This window comes from Phragmites australis, chromosome 6, assembly GCF_958298935.1.
Source record: "Phragmites australis chromosome 6, lpPhrAust1.1, whole genome shotgun sequence".
Taxonomy (NCBI): Eukaryota; Viridiplantae; Streptophyta; class Magnoliopsida; order Poales; family Poaceae; genus Phragmites; species Phragmites australis.
Window position 1 is genome coordinate 40,480,947 of NC_084926.1, and position 17,994 is coordinate 40,498,940.

Sequence of the window (17,994 nt, forward strand, 5' to 3'; positions counted from 1 at the left end):
CCGTTGTCCTTTCCAGGTCATGGACATGACATGGTATCCATAATGCATCTTCTTGCTTGCTTGCAGGACATGGCATCTGCTTCTTCTTGCTTCCCACTTACCCTTGCCTTTTCCATGTTCAGATGCAGATGTAGCAGAGCAGATGCACGAGGTGTGTGTGTATTCTCCAGACCTGGAGAACATGCGCAAAAGCAGGTAAAGAGACCACACTGCATGGCATACATGGCAGCAGTGAAATACGTAGCGCCTGTCAGACCGATGATTGATGGGCTCTGATCGAAGAATTTTTATTTTAAATTTCAAATTTAGTAATTTTAGATGCTCGTTTGAAACATAGTACAAATAAAGTTTTATTTCAACTATGTACGAATTCTAAAATTTATCTTTTTTCTCATTATACGAGTAATTTTTTAAGTTAAAATTTTTGTGAGAACTGGATGATAGCATCCTCTATATATTATTGTTTTTTTTAACTTTTCATGATTATTTGTATAGTATTTTAAATTTTGAGAGTAATAAAATACTATATTTTTATTTATTTTTAACATGTCGCATGTTAAAAGAGCGACATGTACGTCACACACCGAGTCCAAGCCAATCTAGACCAACTTAGGATATATTTGATTCGGTAATGTACAAATGGTCAGCATACGAGGGCCGCACCATGCCATGCAGGATGAGTTGGTACCGATTTTTAGAATATTCGGTGTAGATGTTGTACCGTCTTTGTGCTGTGATTTTGGTCGAACTAGCTCATCTAGGATGGAACGCACCGAGGCCTAGCGCCCTAGCCATTCTGCTCACTCCCTTGAGCCTCGCTCACCCCTTGAGCCGCCGTCACCCAGCTCGCAGGCCAGCCAGGCTCCATCAGATCTGCTCGCCAGGCTGTCCCGCCATTGCCACACCGGAGCTGGTACCCTTCCTCCCCAAAGCCTCCTCCCATCCTGCCTCCCCTGTTCAGTGCTCACCTCCCGCAGATCTATGGTTTTCAGAACGTCCTCGGCGTGCTGTACCGTGGTGGCGACGCCTTCTTCGGCAGTGACTTCCCCGTCATCCTGTTCATTGTCGTTAACCGCATCGTGTCCACCGACCTCACCGCCTCCTCCTCCCTCAAGCTCTTTTTCAAGTCCTCTTCCAACGTCATCTGTCGCCACCGTAGCAAGTTGTGAGGTAATGTGCATCTGCTTTTGTCATTTTCCCCAGAATTTTTGGTGCTTGTGCTTGGTAGATCTGTGTGGTTTGTTGACATATTTGGTACATCCATGGCATATGTGGCTGGCAGATGAACTTGGTGTTGTGTTGCTGTTGGCAAAAAAGAAGATAGATGTAGGAAACCACAACAATTGTGTGCTTGTTGCTGTTGGCATATGTGGCTGGCAGATGAACTTGTTGATGTTGGCCAAAAAAAAAAAAAGATAGATGTGCTTTACTATTTTTCAGATTGCTAGTTATTTTTCAGACCTGGGTTCATAGTTGTTCTGAATTGTTGATGCTGTTGTGATGAGGGCAGACTGATTAGCATGTGTTGTAATGAAGTCTTTTAAGATGAGGGCAGGCTGATTAGTATGTTCTTTTTGAAAAAAGTTTTGATGCCGTTCGGGAAACATTTTTTGTCCTGAGAGAATTGTTCTTGAAGGACTCTGAGTCTCTGATACTCTGATACCCAGAAAATGAGGCTACCTGATAGCAGGTAAATAATTCGATCACTGATAGCTGGTGCATACTCTGTTTATGTGGAGAGAAGGTATGCTGGTGCAAACTTTTCTGAAAGGCCTCCAAGAGATAAACAGGTAAAGTTCATAGTATTGTGCACTTTTTTTTCTTTTCAAAACTAATACCTTTATTGGTTCAGTTCAGTTCATAGTTCTTTTGGTTCAGTTCACAGAATGTTTATAGCTCTTTTGGTCTAGCTCACATAATTTTTATAGCTCTTTTGGTCTAGCTCACAGAATTTTTATAGCTCTTTTGGTCCAGCTCACAGAATGTTTAATTTGTGATACAGATGACTGAAGTTCTGATACAATTGACTGAAGTCAGAGTGTTATTGATACAAATGACTGAAAGTACAAATGATTGAAGTCACAGTGTGTAATTAACAGTCAGTCTGTTATTGCTGACAACAGATTGCTAATTTTAGCAGTAGGAATCAGTGACCCACTTGTAACTTAGGCCATTGTGTAGGTCTGTCATCTAAACATTCACTAGAATGTACTACTCTACAGGTTTTCAGCTCCTACTCAAGGAAAGATTCATGTTCTGTACATTGTAAAACCATTGGCTACTACTCTTGTTGACATTTAAAACTTGGTCACTTGCATGCATTAGATTTGTTCTGCTGATTATCATTCGGTGAACAGTCCAACAGAGCAACGTAGGTGTGGCTGGAGAATGCAAGAGGTGAGGTTAGCAAAGGAAGGGAGAAGATGATCATAGATGGATAGATTCAACCAATCAAACAGCAGCTCGTACCAATTCATACAATTCAATACAGATAATCAAACAAAAACACACAATTCAATATAGATAATCAAACAAAAACACGTATCATTCTATACAAACAACTAAACATCCTACCTATATCATCCTATACCATATCATCTTATTCAGTGAACAAGGCCATACATATTCTAGTGCAACTAATCAAATTCGACACCGGACCCACCTTCTCCGACCCGCCACGTACTCCCTGGGCCCTCCCTCCCGCCAGCCGTGTGGACACCCGGCCCACCACTCCGCTATCCCTGCTCCTCGGGCCCCACCTGTCCGCCTCCGAGTTAGATCCGAGAGCGAAAGAAAGCCACGGCGCCGTCCCTCCCCGTCCCTGCCTGCGGCCGTCGCCCACCGTTTCTTCTCTGCTTCGGTGTCGGTGGTGCCGTGCAGCTCGCGCACAAGGAATCCGTGCAGCTCAGCGCTTGCAGCCCGCCCGAACCATCCCCCACCCGTGGCACGTCGGCCGTCTTCCTCGCGCCGCCGCGGATCCAGCGAGGTAATTTTTTGGCGGGTCCCTTTGCCTCGTGTCGCGCTCTCGCCGTGGATCTTGGCCCGGATTGTCCCGATCCCTTGCACCAAAGGAGGGTTCTTTTTCCCTTCCTGCGCGGGTTCGGTGTGAGTCAGGCTGGTATTCGGGCGGGTCCGGAGGTGGGTTCGTGGTTTTTTGGCGTCTCGCCGTCGCCGGCGCTGCCGGATCATCCCAGGGTGCACTCCTTGAGTGCTCTGCTCTCCTCTCAGTTTTGAGATGGATTTGGTGTTCTGTGCACCGAGGAGCGCGTCTCGGCACCTGCATTTGCGTTGTTAGGTGGTTAGTTGTTGGTGAGCTCAATCGTAGTTCTTTCGGATCTACCTCGATTCATGCGTTGTTCCCGGGGGGGGGGGGGGGGGGGGTGGACTGTAGAATTCTCTTCTCCCGGAATTCCTAGTTCCACAGTATTTTATGCTTTCGTGAAATTGTTACTGCCGTGTCATCGGCTGTGTGTCAATCAAAGCCGGTCAACAGAACTGAGCATATTGTTAAATAAAGAAAACTCCTTTTTATACATGATGTTTTCATTTCCACTTTTTACATCTAGAAGATTGAATCACCTTAAGTTTATGATTAGGAACGCCATGCCTCTTAACAAAAAAATAAACTTGTTGCTGCGGTTGGTTTCATACTCATTAAATGTTAGTTGGTTAGTCCAATTTCACAATTCATAACCCTGCTTTCACCTTTCAGAGTTCTCTGCTCTGCTCATAGTTGCTGACTTTATCCTGCCAAACTAGTGGCTCTTGAAAAGCAAGCAATTCATGGTGCCGACAGTATATACCATGCATTTTGCTGTCACACTACTCATTTCTTATTCCATAGATTAACCAAAACGTTGAATATCTGCTGATTATTTTTTTCTTAATGCTATGGCCTATCCATAGTTTCAAGCTAGTGTCCTTATCTGCTTTGTAATATTCTTTCTAGTTTCAAGCTAGTGTCCTTATCTGCTTTGTAGTATTCTTTCTTGAGCTATCCAAATGAGCAATTATCGGCTGTGCGATATGCTGCAAACCATTTCTTTTCTGTTAAATGTTACTGATACACTGAATCTTCTGGAATATACTGACCTGGATTCTTGTTACATTTTGTGCTGCAGGAATCTGTCAGTGCCCATGATTTTAATTCGTAATGATAAAGTCTGAGAATCAACATTATTCGAGCATTCTTTCAATATGGTGTCAGTGAATCTTGGGTTAGTACATTATGTACTAGACCACATATAGGTGACTCTCCTTCATCGCACGAAATTAGGAACACCATTTTTCTCAAAAGGATGGGGAGGTACTAAACTTGATTTGTTAGAGAGGATGGTGAAGCAGTTATTCCCTGAGGCACGTTGCCAAAACTGGAACCAACTACAATGCAGCCCATATGGAAAACAGTATGGGAGACAAAGAATTCTTGTCTGCGAGAGGGTGTTTTCAGGACTACATGTGATGAGAAACTAATTGATGCTTTGCCTCCCGAGAGTCACAATGCAAGAGTTGCTTTTCTTACTCCTAAAAATGTTACACCAGAGAAGATGTCTTGCGTGGTCCATCTTGCAGGTACAGGAATTTTAGTTTCATTATATTTGTACCTTATTTCGATAACAATGTTCGGTTTTTTATGCATTTCAATGGTCAATGCGTGGTCCATCTTGCCGTATAACTTAGGTCAAATGGTCAATCATATTTCGATAAGAATGTTTGGTTTTTTATGCATTTCAATTTTTTTTTGGTTTTGGCGGCAGAACACTATATGAATGTATTGTTTGCTGGCTTTCTAGTTCTGCCACCTTCCATCTTCCGATTGCCCAAATTAAATGACGAGTAGTCTTTTTTATTCTTAGTTTCATTTTAATTGATGAATTGCAGTATTGTAAAAACTGTTCCCTTTTTAATTCTTCGGGGCCCATATAATGAATTTAGCCATTTTTTTCTTAAATATTATAGGCACTGGTGATCACACGTTTGAGCGTAGGCTTCGGCTTGGTGGACCTCTTTTGAAGGAGAATATCGCAACTATAGTTCTTGAGAGGTGAGGCTTGTTTGTATTCTTTGGTATAAAATCTTTCCCCACAATTCACCAATGTCTGACATCTCATGATCACATCCCCTATTATGGACAGCGACGTCCTAGCTTGCAGCATGGATCAAAGCTTCAGTGTGTGAGTGACTTGTTACTCTTAGGAAAAGCCACAATTGATGAAGCTCGCAGCCTCCTTTACTGGCTGCAGATTGAGGCTGGCTATGGCAAGATGGGTATATGTGGGCTCAGCATGGTTATGTATTATGTAATATTGGTTTTTCCTCCTGATTGAATGTACTGAGTCTAGCTGTCAAAGCTGTCTCATTCTTATAATTTCCCAGTTTTAGATTCTTGTTTGCTGATGCCACAGGTGGTGTACATGCTGCAATGGTGGGATCCCTTCATCCTACACCAATTGCCACACTACCATTTCTTGCTCCTCACTCTGCTGTCGTACCTTTCTGTGAAGGTGTCTACCAATATGCCACAGCTTGGGATGCATTGAGAAAAGATGCAGCAGCATTGATTCAAGATGAAGATGCAGCAGCATTGATTCAAGATGTAACATCTTTGACTGAAGATAAGGCACAGAAAACTGGGATCACTATCGAGCAAGTCAGAGACTGGTTGCGGCCAGTGTTGTCTTTGACTGATGTAACTCGATTTCCAGTGCCAAAGAATCCACATGCTGTCATCTTTGTTGGTGCAGCGGCTAGTGTTGCTTTGCTGAGCTTTTCCATGACCTTTTATTATCATATTTCATCTCCAGAGATATGATAATTTCCCTACTGAGTCTATTACTTCTACCCTAATAGATAGATTTCGTTAGGTTACTGGCTGACTGGCTGCTTAAATGCTTCTTCCGAATTCACTCAAAATAGATCATTTTCCACTGTTTGCAGTGAAGTATCATCTTAGTCTGCTTCTGCAATGTTCAGAAATTTGAACCTTTAGCAGAATGTTTACTCTAGATATATTTTGGAGCTGATAATATATTTATTTCAGATGATCAGATTGTTTACTCGAGCATTCATATTTGTCTGGAGCATTCTTCCTATCTAAAGCAATGTACTCCTTATTTCAGGACGACGGTTACATTCCAAGACATTCAGTCATGGAGCTCCACAAGGCATGGCCGGGCTCAGAAGTCCGGTGGGTAACAGGAGGTCACGTTTCTTCCATTTCCTTCACAATTCGCAAGGCCTTGACAGATTGTAACATCAGTGGGAAGTCATCTTTCGGATGGCACTTTTATCTTATTGTTGTGAGCTTGGGAGCATGACATCAACTGAACTCTGCGCACCTTTGACAGAAGAGAGTTCATGAATGGCAATTTGTTGTATGTAAACTGTTCTTTTCCCCTGAAATGGGGAGGGAGGCTGGTCGTACACTCGTGCATCACATTTGTAACATGTAAACACCCCATTATTTGGAAATAATTTACTTACAACAACTTATTAGTCGTTTGCCATTTTCAATCTGGATATGCTACATCATGTGGGATGCAGGGTTCCAAAATTCGTTGATATTCGGTCAATTCGGTTCACACCGAATTCTGAAATCGATTGGTTTTTGAATTTAAATTTAAAAATTTAAAAAATTCAAAAATATTAAAAAATCACAAAAATATAAAAATACTAGAGACAATTCTAAGACTCTTTGAGAATTTTTTTTTAAAAAATAATATTATTTGCATCATATTTTATAGGAAAAAAAATTAAAAAAAGAAAAAAATTGAAGCATGCAGCTTATTTATTAACTCATGTTAAAAAAAAGCTTAACATGTAAAAATATATATTTCTTTTGTAGGGTGTACTTTAAGAGGAACTATAAAATTTATTTCACTTCATTTAGAGTTATATTAATTTTCTCATGATTTTTACATAGTTCACAAACATAAAGTGAACATGTTAAGAAATAACATTGTAATTAACTTTTTCATATCTATCATTATTTTTCCTACATAAATAATAGTATAAGTAAACTAATAAAAGTGGTTTCACTAATTTTGAATTTTGGAGGTGTGATGAGTTAGTTATGAATTAATCTAGTTACAACACATTTACTCAATCTTGCATGTTACAATAACTATTTCATGAGTTCATGTATTTTTAAAAGACATAGGATCATGTAATAAAAGTAAAAAAAATGGTTTCATGATTTTTTGATAATCAAAGAATTAACTATGCATTTAACTAGGTTTAGCAAGTATATTTTCTCACAGAAAATATAATTTTTTTTCATGAGTATAAATATTTTTATCATGTAGATCATGTTTCAAAGAAACCAACAAAATTTGTTTCACTTAATTTGAAATTCATATGAATTAGTTATTGATTTTACAAAGTTGAGCTTTTTTTTTTCTTGAACTTTACTGAAATTCAATAAAATCGAACAATTTTTGATGGAATTCGAGCGGTTTTCGATCGCAAACGAAGTGCAGAAAATACAGTCAGTTTTCGATAGAATTTGGTCAGTTACCAAATGGTTGATTCGCTCGAATTTTGTTTCCAATTTATAAATTTGATCGAGTGAATTTGGCCAAATTCTCACCGAATTTTCTGATATTCACAAATTTTGGAAAATCGCTCGGTCCCAATTTTCGGACCTCAAACAAATTTGTAAACTTTGGTGGGATGTCAATGAGTCAATCTGGATCCTGCTCTTGGGACTAACATCAAATGCTCTTGGGAGAAAAGAATTGGAAGATGACAATGGCCAAGTGTTGTGTCTAAATGCTGAGAAGCAAAATCAGCTAAAAAGTTGGTCACAAATTACAGCCTACCAAATGAATTCTTATTTTAACTTTATTCTCCCTAGTCAGCTACAACTTCTTCTTGATATCTACACAATTACATATATAAAAATACTACTATAACTCGTGGCAAATTAAGAAACAAGAAATGGGTCGTCTTATCTGATCACCTCCTCTATATGATATCTCAATTGAAACTATCCCCTCCCTGTTTTGTTGTTGTCTCTACAACAGTGTCCCTGCCTAGGTAGCTGGGTCTATGGCTGGATCCGGCCGCCGGTGTGGTCGCCGGCTCTTGGCGCGGCCGCGCGAGCCAGAGCTCGCTGAGCGCGCGGAGGCGGTAGGAGTAGTCAGCGATGGCGAGGAGGCACCGCGCCGACTGCCGCGCCGTCAGGATCTGCGTCAGCCGGTGCAGCGTCTGCAGCCTCAGCGCGTCCGCCTGCAAACCATTAATTCATGCATGCCTCATCCTTGTTACCAAACTTAACCAACGTATGCTGAACTAAACTGAATTAATGGCCAATTATGCGTATTAATTATTGAGCAAGAACAAAGAATTAGTTAAAATTACATAGTTTAGCAGGTAGCTTACATGTCTGACGAAGGCTTCGAGAGAGGCGAGCTTGCTGATGGCGAGGGACATCGTGGCCATGTAGCCGGGAACGTCAAGGTAGGGGCAGAGAAGCGCCGCGGCGTCGGAGGAGATGGCCTCCGAGACGGAGCGGTGCATCGCCTGCAGCTCGTGATCCAGCGCTGCCTCCGCCTCCCTCGCCCACCGCTGCACGCCGCAGACGCCCACCGCCTGCTGCTCCGTCAGAGGCTCCGCGTGCCGAACCACTAGCTGCGTGCATGCATGCTAGTTAATTAATGTATCTTCTTTTTTGGACAAAATTAACAAAAAAAACTGTACTAGTTGTGACATATTTTCATTGACAATTAGTACAGTATTTTTGGTATATTTTCATTGACAACTAGTACAGTATTTTTTTGGCATATTTTCATTGACAACTATACAATAAAAAATATACTGTACGAGGTGTTTGCCTCCTCAAAGACTACCGGCTATTTCTTCTTCTCGAAAATATGTATGTTTCTCTTCTTCTAGATTTCCCATGTGACTAGTATGACAAACGATCTGAGGGCTTTCCTGGAGGAGGGGATAACATAAGTGAGCGATGTCCACCACCCATGAACCAAGTAGCAAGGCGGCCACAAATCAGGACAGATGGCCGAGTGTTGAAGGTTCGTACCCAAGATCCGTCAAATACACCTGGAGAAGGAGCATTCGGCAACTAAGTACATGCTGGATTCATTGAGCTGCTCACAAAGCGGACATATGGGGTTGCATGGCCAATTTTTGTGTGTAAGGCGATCCGCAATCCAAACCTATTCTGAAGTGCCAACCAGGCAAAGAATTTGCATTTCGACGGTGCCCACACCTTCTAGATGAGTTGGTTGAAGTTTGTTGCGGTGGATCCGTAAAACATCATGGAGCATACAGAGCTGGCCGTGTATGAACCCTGACTCGAGAAATTCTAGGTGATGGTGTGATGGAGTCCTGGGTGCCAGGCTAAAGGACTACATCGCTAGCAGCCCCCCAGAGCCAAATGAATTGGACAATGTGATCGCATGTAACATGATGAAGATTGTCCATGTCTGTAACCCAAATTCTTTGGAGAATTGCGTCCCTAAGGGAGGTGAGCTTCGCTCTCGAGGCTGCAAAGAGAACGAAGCGCAGTCTTTTGGTTTGGCACCTTTAGCCCATGTCGAGTGCCAGAAATTTATAGCTTTGCAGTTACCAATATGGATGGTAGTGGCGACCGTGAAGATTAGATGGTCCGTTTTGTCGCAGGGAACTTGGGAGCCAACCCAAGATTTCTGGGGCGCACACCATTATTGATAGAGCCATCTTTGCCTCAGCGCTCTGCCAAAGAGCTCAAGTTGGAGGACGCCTAGCTTCTTTGGTCTGCAGATCCTCTTCTAGCTCACCTTGCATTTACCACATGTGATCAGTTTGCATCCGGTCCATAAAAATTGCCTCCTTACTTTGTCTATTTGTTGAAGGATTGATGGCAGAGTTTTGATTGCAAGTAGGAAGTGGATGGGTTGGGAGGTCACAACTGCTTTCACTAGTGCCAAACGCCCCGAAGGCACCAAATTCTTCCCCCTCCAAGAAGCCATCCTTCCCACCACCTTATCTGCCATTGGCTGCAAGTCCACCACTCCGAGCCTCCCCATTGTAAGAGGCAAGCCAAGGTAGGTGATGGAGAGCTTGGAGATAACTACCGGAAGATCTGAGAGGACCGCATGAAGGTCAATGGGTGTGCATCGGATTGGAGTGACCGAAGTCTTGGCGAAATTGGTTACAAGCTCTGTCACCTTGCCGAAGGAATGCAGAATGCTGGCTAGGGTTGAGACTTTGTTAGCTTTGTGCGCTAAGGAAACAACAGTGTCATCGGCGTACATGGAAACCCTCATCTTATCAGTGTTGAAACCCCCATCCAAAAAGCTGATAAGTCTGTTTTGAGTAGCTAAGGCAAACAGACGCTGCAACGGGTTGATGCCAAAGGTGAACAACATGAGAGACAAGGGATCCCTTGCCACAGCCCTTTCCCATGTTGTATGGATGCGCTGGGAATCCTATTGAACATAACTCTTGACGAGGAGGACGCTAGAAAAATCGAGATCAGGTCCCTCCATTTTTGGGGGAATCCCAGGTGGGAGAGGAGGTCAGAATTTCTTTTTGGAACTCGTTTGTCCAAGTCCCAACCGATCCATCTAGAAGCCAAATAAAGATACATGTAAACAAATTCCTCTGCGTTGTTGTTGGTAAGTTTAACATCCCCGTACGTCTCCATCTCTTATCTAACCTAGCTGTTCCAAAGACCTAACTGTTCCGTCAACTGGGACCTCTCACCTACTTGGCTGTCAAATAGCTAATCCATCGTACATCTGTCCATGAATTAATGTACCTAATGTTGGGAGAAATAGTTCTTGCATCCTTATTTATTTATTTAGTAACATATAATTACCCTGACGAGTCGTGAGACTTGTGTGACTCAATATATGCACGTAGGATGCAAATAGAACTTAATGTATAGTTTTGGATCACTCTTTAGCTCATTTAATTTCTCAGTTTAAATAGGTGAAGATGCATTTTTAGTTTAACTGAGTGAGTTCTAGACTGACTTGATAAAAAAAAAACTTACATCCCTAACTGCATACATAAACATGATCAAGAGGGCAAGAAACGTGTGTGGTTGTGTGTGGGTCAAAATTACGCCATCCAATGTACTTGCATGTACTGGTGCATTATTTTTGTGGACTTAAGCTAACACAAAAATTAGAAAGGAGTAGTTGGTTAACTACATAAGGCCATGAGCTCATGCTTACAAGAACTTGAGATCAGCATCTCGCGATGTGGGTGCGGTTATACATGTTATTAGGTGTCCGTGTTGGACCACGACAACGTTTGTATTGGTCGTCTATACGTTCTATCTATTCTCAAATATATGTCGTTTCGCTACGTGTGCATTCAAATTTTTTAAAACTAGGAGACACATAATTTGTATGCGTATGAATGCATGGCTAATGGTATGAACCTAGCTGCTTCCAAATTAATGAACTACTACTAATCATGTAGTAGTTAAACTTGAACTGACCTTGATGATGTGTGAAGGCCGGAAGCCGCCGATCCAGAGGAAGCAGCGCTCGGCGGCGGATACCCACGCCCCGGACACGAGGTGGAACGCGTCGGCCCTCGCCACGGCGGCCTTGAGCTCCGCCAGCACGCCGTGGTGCGCCGCGGCCGCGTCTACGAGATGCCGCAGCTGCGCGTCCGCCACCGCCGGCGCGGCCGCGTGCTCCTCCAACGCCGCCCGCAGGTGGCCCGTCAGCATGCCGTGCTCCTCCAGCCACCGCGCGTGCTCCGCGTCGAACCATGCCGCCTCTGCTAATTTTGCAATATCGCTAACACTTAATCTTCACAAGATCAAAATATAATTGGAAAAACATATATGCATAGAAATGCATATAGGAGATATCAACACGAAAAATTTATGAGCTATTTAGGGTTTATTCTATTCCCAGAAAAAAAAAGGTTTGATTGCATGCCTGGGCTTAGTCCCCCATTGCCACCAGAAAGAGCTCCACCGCCCAAGATTACTTCCTGGTTGATTTGTGTTTGGAGACATGCATGGAAAAACTTAATTAGTTTATAATATGGAACAATAATCAATTTCTCTCAACCTTTTTTCAGTTAAAAAAGTGCAGATTATGTCTGAAACAACTGATGCATATGTTCTTGAAGTCGCAAAGCAACAAAGATCAGCTTCAGCTAGCTGTTTTAGGATAAATAGATGTACAGTTTTGTTTCAGATCATACCTGAGTTCTAGATCTTTGTAACTCCTGCTCCATCTGGGACAGCCTGATCCTGCTCGTCTCTAGGTTTTGAATGTAAGCCTACACATTGGCATTGTGACAAAGGAAACACTATTATTATATGGCCAAACCATGAAGAAATGCAATTTTTTAACATAAGGAATGTCAAAATTAATCTTATTGTGTCCATGGGTTAGTTGGAGGCTTGGAGCTACAGTACATGACCGCATATAATCAGTGTACTATTGTACCTTTTTTCTGAGCCTGCTTTTCCTTGCAGCCTCCCTGTTCTGAGCGAGCCTTCTCAGCGTCTTGGCGTCCGGCGTTCTGGGCCCCTCCTGCTGGTCTGAAGTCGACGGCGTCGTGCCGTCCTTGGCGCCACTGCTGCTCCCAGCTTCCCTCTGACGACGACGGCGTGCATGCAAAGCACACATGAACGCAACAACGTCGTCACTCCAGAATCAAGCAGTGACACATACGAACACGACTATGTACGGACTTATGCATGCATGATGTATATATATACACACGCGAGCGCACACAAGTACTTCCACACGTATAGAGATAAGTGAACTAACCTTGACGACTGCCGCCGGCTGGCCGTTCTTCCCCGAGGCAAGCGGCCGTGCCGGAGTCGGTCTCGACGAAGGGTAGGACGGCGGCGGCCTCGTAGAAGGACCGGCGCTGGAGTTCGACGTCGTGTTGTTAGTGCCCATAGATACGTGCTATAGAAAGATCACAAACGAGATTAATTAGGGTTGAAATTGAGAAGATGGAGCCAATGCGCGTATGGTCGCTCCACGGTCGTCGTCGCCAAATCGACCAGCATTTCATGTCAAGGAATTCAGAATTGTATATGCATGGACACATATATATGTACCTTTGGTGCAGGCTCGACGACGTGCATTGGCTGAGAAGGGAAGATGTTGAGAGTTTCTGCAGAATATATCCACATGATCGAACACCATTACGATCGACTTGGAAGTTGGAACACGCGCATGCGTTTTGTAGTTGTACACAAAACGTGCATAAAAGAAGAATACTGGAACGTGCATGCATATATGCACTACATATAAACATAATGCACATGTACGGTGATGTTAAATGTCCAAATATGGCACTAATATTATACTAGTTAACAGCATATCGTTGGGAGTCTTTTGTTTCACACTTGTGATCGATATAGAAGGGCTCAAGATAGCTAGGAGCTACGAACAAGGGAAAAAACATGCACAAATATGGTTGTTGGAAATAGAACAGTGGTGAAGAAGGAGCTAAATTTTTAGCACAAGATGACCCTGAACGAACACATCTAAGCAGGTGTTTGTTACTTGTCACTCTCCTTGAACTAGCAGGTATTTTTCTTTTTTGAAATTGGTTTGTCAGACAGAAGAAGCTTTGCAAACCAAAAAGGAGGAAAAAGATCACTAGATTTGATTGCCATTGTCGTAACTTAACCGTGTCAAATCAGGGCAGAAGCATGACATATGTTTAATTTGCCATGTATGAATCCTGTGATGCAAGAAAGCTTATCTGACAGCAGGGAGAATTAAAGTTTATTCCCTCTGGCCTCTCACATCTATATATGCATGCATAATCAAGCTTGCATTGACTGTGACAGATGACGAAAATTTTTGGAGTATTTTGCGCGTCTTACGAGGCTGTTCTTGATGAATATCTGATGTTTGATCCTGCTGGCTGTTGATGTAGAGGAAGAGGGCTTGATCGAATTCTGCCATGTCGTACCCCCCGGGGTCCTTTCTGCTGCACTTGCACAAAATTGATGCACTCGAATATTACAGAGGTGGAAATTATAAATCATCATTATATAGTTAAGTTATTAGTTACTAGTTCTAAATACGTTTAGATTACAAAGAAAGAAGCATCACTCTCCAAGAAGTTAAAGGGATAAAATAAGGACGAAATTGTTGAACAACTATCGGGTGCTGAACAAATCCACTAGAAGTGTTTGCCAATACAATTAAAAAAAGAAAATTAAGGTGAACTATCGTTTCCATTCAATTCATTTGCATCTAGTGGCAAAAGTAACTAGAAGGGAAAATAAGTAATAAACAGAAGAGCGGGTGATGGTATTTTTCTTAGATCATAGACATCCGTAACAAGGAAATAAAAAAATGATCATAGTATGCGTATTATGTTGGTTACACCATCACATTAATTCTCCACTTTGGAGAGAACGTACGTCATCAGTATTGCATATTACGTATGCAAGTACAGACAATTGAAAGCATGCATCATCTTCAAAAGTTCAAATTAAGATGCCCAAACTTTATTTGGAATTATCTCTCCGGAAGTATAAAATCAGAGGTAGAGGATTATTTATGTTCAAAATCATGCCTGCTTAGCTAGCTAATCATAACTAAGACATGAAAACAACTCCAAAACCTTAGCAGAAACACATGCAAGAAAACTGAATAAAAACGAGAGAAAATTACGGGACAGAAGGCACGATGTGTTTCAAAAGAGAAAATTAAAGACAAATAAATAGATATCCTTTTGTTGCAGAAAACAAAAAATAGATTAAGCTTTAATTCTTGCTATCTATGTTCAAGAAAATAGAGAAAGATTTAATTCTAGCTATCTATGTGTGTTAGGGTTTACATGATACTGCCATGGATGGAGGAGGAAGCTTCGATCATCCCTGTGTGTGGATAAGAAGCCTGCTCATGTGGCTGCTGCCATGGCCTATCCCCCATGCATGCAAGCACAGCTTCCCTAGCCTGTGCAGTAGTAGCTAGCTTCTTGATCACCTTATCCGGCCTCTCCCAAACGGACCGCGCGAAGCAGGAAAGATGATTCAAAAATCAGCTTCTCTTCTTCACCTCCAATTCTGATCTGCGAGAAGAGAAAATTAAACGATCGGTAGCGCGTCGCTGATGTTCTTCTTTCCCCTTCCTTCTCCTCTTCTTCCTAGCTAGCTATGGCTTCTCTTCTGACCTGAAGCTAGCAAAAGTAGGACTAGTAGCCTGATTGAGGTGGAGTGCTTGTACAAGAAATATAAGGGAGTGGTTACAAACCATGGAAAAAGGTAGACAATAATTTGACTTTTAAAAAAAAGGTAGAGTACGATGTGTCGTTGGGTCGAGTCGGGTAGGATGACTGGTTTCGGAGCAGTTTTATATGATTTACTAGTTGATCTAATGTTTCATCATTTATATGAGAACACCTTTTGGTCATTGTTCTGGCCTTTTGGTTGGATTTATATGAGAATCAATTTGGTCCTGGAAAACGAACTTTGGTTTGGACCAGCTAACAGATGATCAACTGGGTTATGTTTGATATGATGCGTAAAAGGATTTTTGTTTGGTTCCTACATGGCGCACTTTGTGTATAACAAGCTAGGTGTAATGTGTGATTCTTGAAATTTTTATTGGCCAAAAGGTGATCATAATATCCTAGCTAGCAGCGAAGGCAGTTTCACAAATAGTGTAAAATCAAGATAGCATTCAGTCCCCTACACTCAAAAAGTTTCTTAAAAGGAAAACCAAAGAATTTCCAAAAAAACTTTTCAGGAACAAATAAACCATGACAAGGGAATTAATTTAAGAAAGTGACATTGCTGTCAAAAGAAACATGGTTAATATACCTTTTCTCCCTTGATATAATAAATAATAGGAGATAAAATGTACCAGTTCTCCTTTATTTTCTATGTTATAAAAAATAAATTCGGGACACTTATATCAACACTTTGTCTGATGTATATCAAGCATCCAAAAACAGAATTTAACCTTTGATTCTCCGGCCGCCATACTGCCATGCAACATGCACATGATTGTATAAGTTTTGTCCTCGTTGACCTCTGACGATGCATTGTGTTTGGGTCTGTTTGGCAGAGTTTTCAGAGCAGCTTACTGGCTGGAATCAGAGGGAGCTCTATCAAACAGCAGCTTTCAGCTTTTAACTCCCTGAGTGGAATCAGTGGAAGTGATTATTTGAAATGAACTAGAAGCCAGGGAGTTGAAAAAAAACGCTTCCCCTTATTCACTTCCCGTACAAAATCACTTCTTCCATATAATTTATTCTAGAGAATCACTTTCAGCGACCTATTATCTATACGTTGCATATTAATTTTCATCGGCCCTAAATAAAAGAAAGAATGAAGGAGAAGATAAATTTGTACTACTTAAACATGTTGAGCGTCGTCGTTTCGCTCAATCCCGTTTCACTCCCCCCATTCCCGTTCCGCTCTCACCCGACCCCATCCGTGCAATTCCCATTCCACTTCTGCTCCCGTTCCGTGTTTCGCCTCCTTCGTCCCATCTCCGCTCCCCGCTCCCCTTCCCTCGCCCGTTCCGCCCAATCTCCGTGCCTGCCCAATCCCGCCCCATCGCCCTCCCCAATCTGTAGTTCCTCTGCCGGCGTCGACGTGTCATGGCGTCTCCTAAGTACCCTGCCTTCGTGCCTTGTGTTCTGCTCGGTACCTCGTCCTCATCATGTTTGAGTGTTTCACTCGCTCCCCCGCTCAGGTCCAAACAAACCACTGCTCCCTACTCCACAAATTCTGCTCTCGGATTTTTCGCACCACGTCTCACCTCTGCAAACTAATCCCCGCTTTCCTCTCCTTTGTCCCCGTTCACGATCCACGTGCCATAGTCCCCTGAATGGTTGTGCATCGGCACCCCCCACGTCTCTCCTGATGATCTTCCTCCGCCGGTCTCCGCACAACCTCAAGCCACATACAACGATGCCTTGCTCCGCCCTCGCCACTGCCGTAGTCTGCCACCGTCTCGATTCGCCACCTCCGAGTCGCTAATCTCGCACCGCCTCAAGCTAAAGCCGCACGATGACACCCTGCTCCGCCCTGGTGAGCCTTCCACCTCGCCACTACCCCAGTCTGTCGCCTGCTGGTCCGCCCTCTCCACTGCCCCAGTCCGCCGCCACCTCGCCACCATCCCGAATTGCCACCTCCTCGCTGTCGTGTGCGCCGCCATACCCGTCTACCGTAGCCCCCTTATTCGAGCGCTGCCTCGCCACCGATTGGAATGCACGCCATCTGGCCATCAATCACGTAGCTTCGCCACGGAGCCGCCGTGTGCGCTGCACCGCCGATTGGGTGGACCACGGGCCCCTTCCTTGCGCGCCGCCTCACCGCAGACTGGGTCACGCGCCATCTGGCCCCGAACCTCGCAGCCACGACACAACGTCGTCCTCCCCGATCACAGCCAATCCGTTGTGCTCGCCGTGCGTGGCTTTCTCACGGTAATTCGATTCCTACCACAAAGCATCCCTCTCGATGAATTAATCATGTTTCATTGACATACCTGTCTTTATTTTGCTTCCCGTAAAAATAATTTTGAATATTGTCGGATTATTGCAACAACATCAGACTATCTTGTGATGTCTGATAGTATGGCATATATTCTAATATGACGATTGTGAGGTATCTACATTCCATAAGATCAGTACAAACTGTCATATATGATAGGAATACTATCAGTGTCATTGCTATTAATCAGTCTTTCAGATTGGGGAAGGGGAGGGAGAACACACCACCACCATTACCTGCACATGCAAATTTCCTTGAATTTAGATGCATTGTCCCTCACTGCATCACTAGAGCTATGCTTCATATTCCAGATTGTTTTTTTCATTGAAAACTATTGGCTAAAATTTGTTCAGGTTATAAAACTTGGTCCAAGTCACGATTTGCATACATGGAAACAAATGATCAAATTTGTGTTTGCTCCTCTTGGGTCAAATTCGTTATTTACATATTTGTTGCCTTTGCTTATTTAAATCTATGATGAAATATTGAGGGAACTGTCAAAGTGTTAGATCAACATTCTTTGTGGAAGCAAACTT

The 17,994-nt window shown here is 42.9% G+C and overlaps 1 protein-coding gene and 1 long non-coding RNA gene across 12 annotated transcripts; one reads left to right on the top strand and one right to left on the bottom strand.

The window, feature by feature from the left end:
* Positions 1-495: 495 nt before the first annotated feature.
* LOC133922471 (uncharacterized) lies at positions 496-6,251 on the top strand. Of its 10 annotated transcripts, XR_009910476.1 has the most exons (8): positions 500-913; positions 978-1,790; positions 2,003-2,986; positions 4,122-4,572; positions 4,960-5,044; positions 5,136-5,300; positions 5,406-5,425; positions 5,505-5,549. It is a non-coding gene; the product is annotated as an uncharacterized LOC133922471 (long non-coding RNA). The 10 variants fall into 10 exon arrangements; XR_009910481.1 differs by having other exon boundaries at positions 496-913; positions 4,122-4,248; positions 4,328-4,572; positions 5,136-5,550; XR_009910473.1 differs by having other exon boundaries at positions 499-913; positions 5,136-5,425; positions 5,505-5,528.
* A 1,506-nt stretch (positions 6,252-7,757) lies between these two features.
* LOC133922472 (transcription factor TGAL9-like) lies at positions 7,758-15,176 on the bottom strand. 2 transcript variants are annotated; one of them, XM_062367832.1, is made up of 10 exons: positions 14,794-15,176; positions 13,829-13,932; positions 13,052-13,107; positions 12,750-12,896; positions 12,423-12,572; positions 12,175-12,252; positions 11,904-11,958; positions 11,453-11,739; positions 8,383-8,631; positions 7,758-8,229 (listed from the first exon to the last, which is right to left on the bottom strand). In XM_062367832.1, the coding sequence occupies exons 1-10, from the start codon at positions 14,886-14,888 to the stop codon at positions 7,978-7,980; spliced, it is 1,473 nt and encodes a 490-aa protein (XP_062223816.1). In that variant the 5' UTR covers positions 14,889-15,176; the 3' UTR covers positions 7,758-7,977. The 2 variants fall into 2 exon arrangements, with proteins under 2 accessions (XP_062223816.1, XP_062223815.1); XM_062367831.1 differs by having other exon boundaries at positions 7,760-8,229; positions 13,829-13,935; positions 14,794-15,175.
* Positions 15,177-17,994: the final 2,818 nt, after the last annotated feature.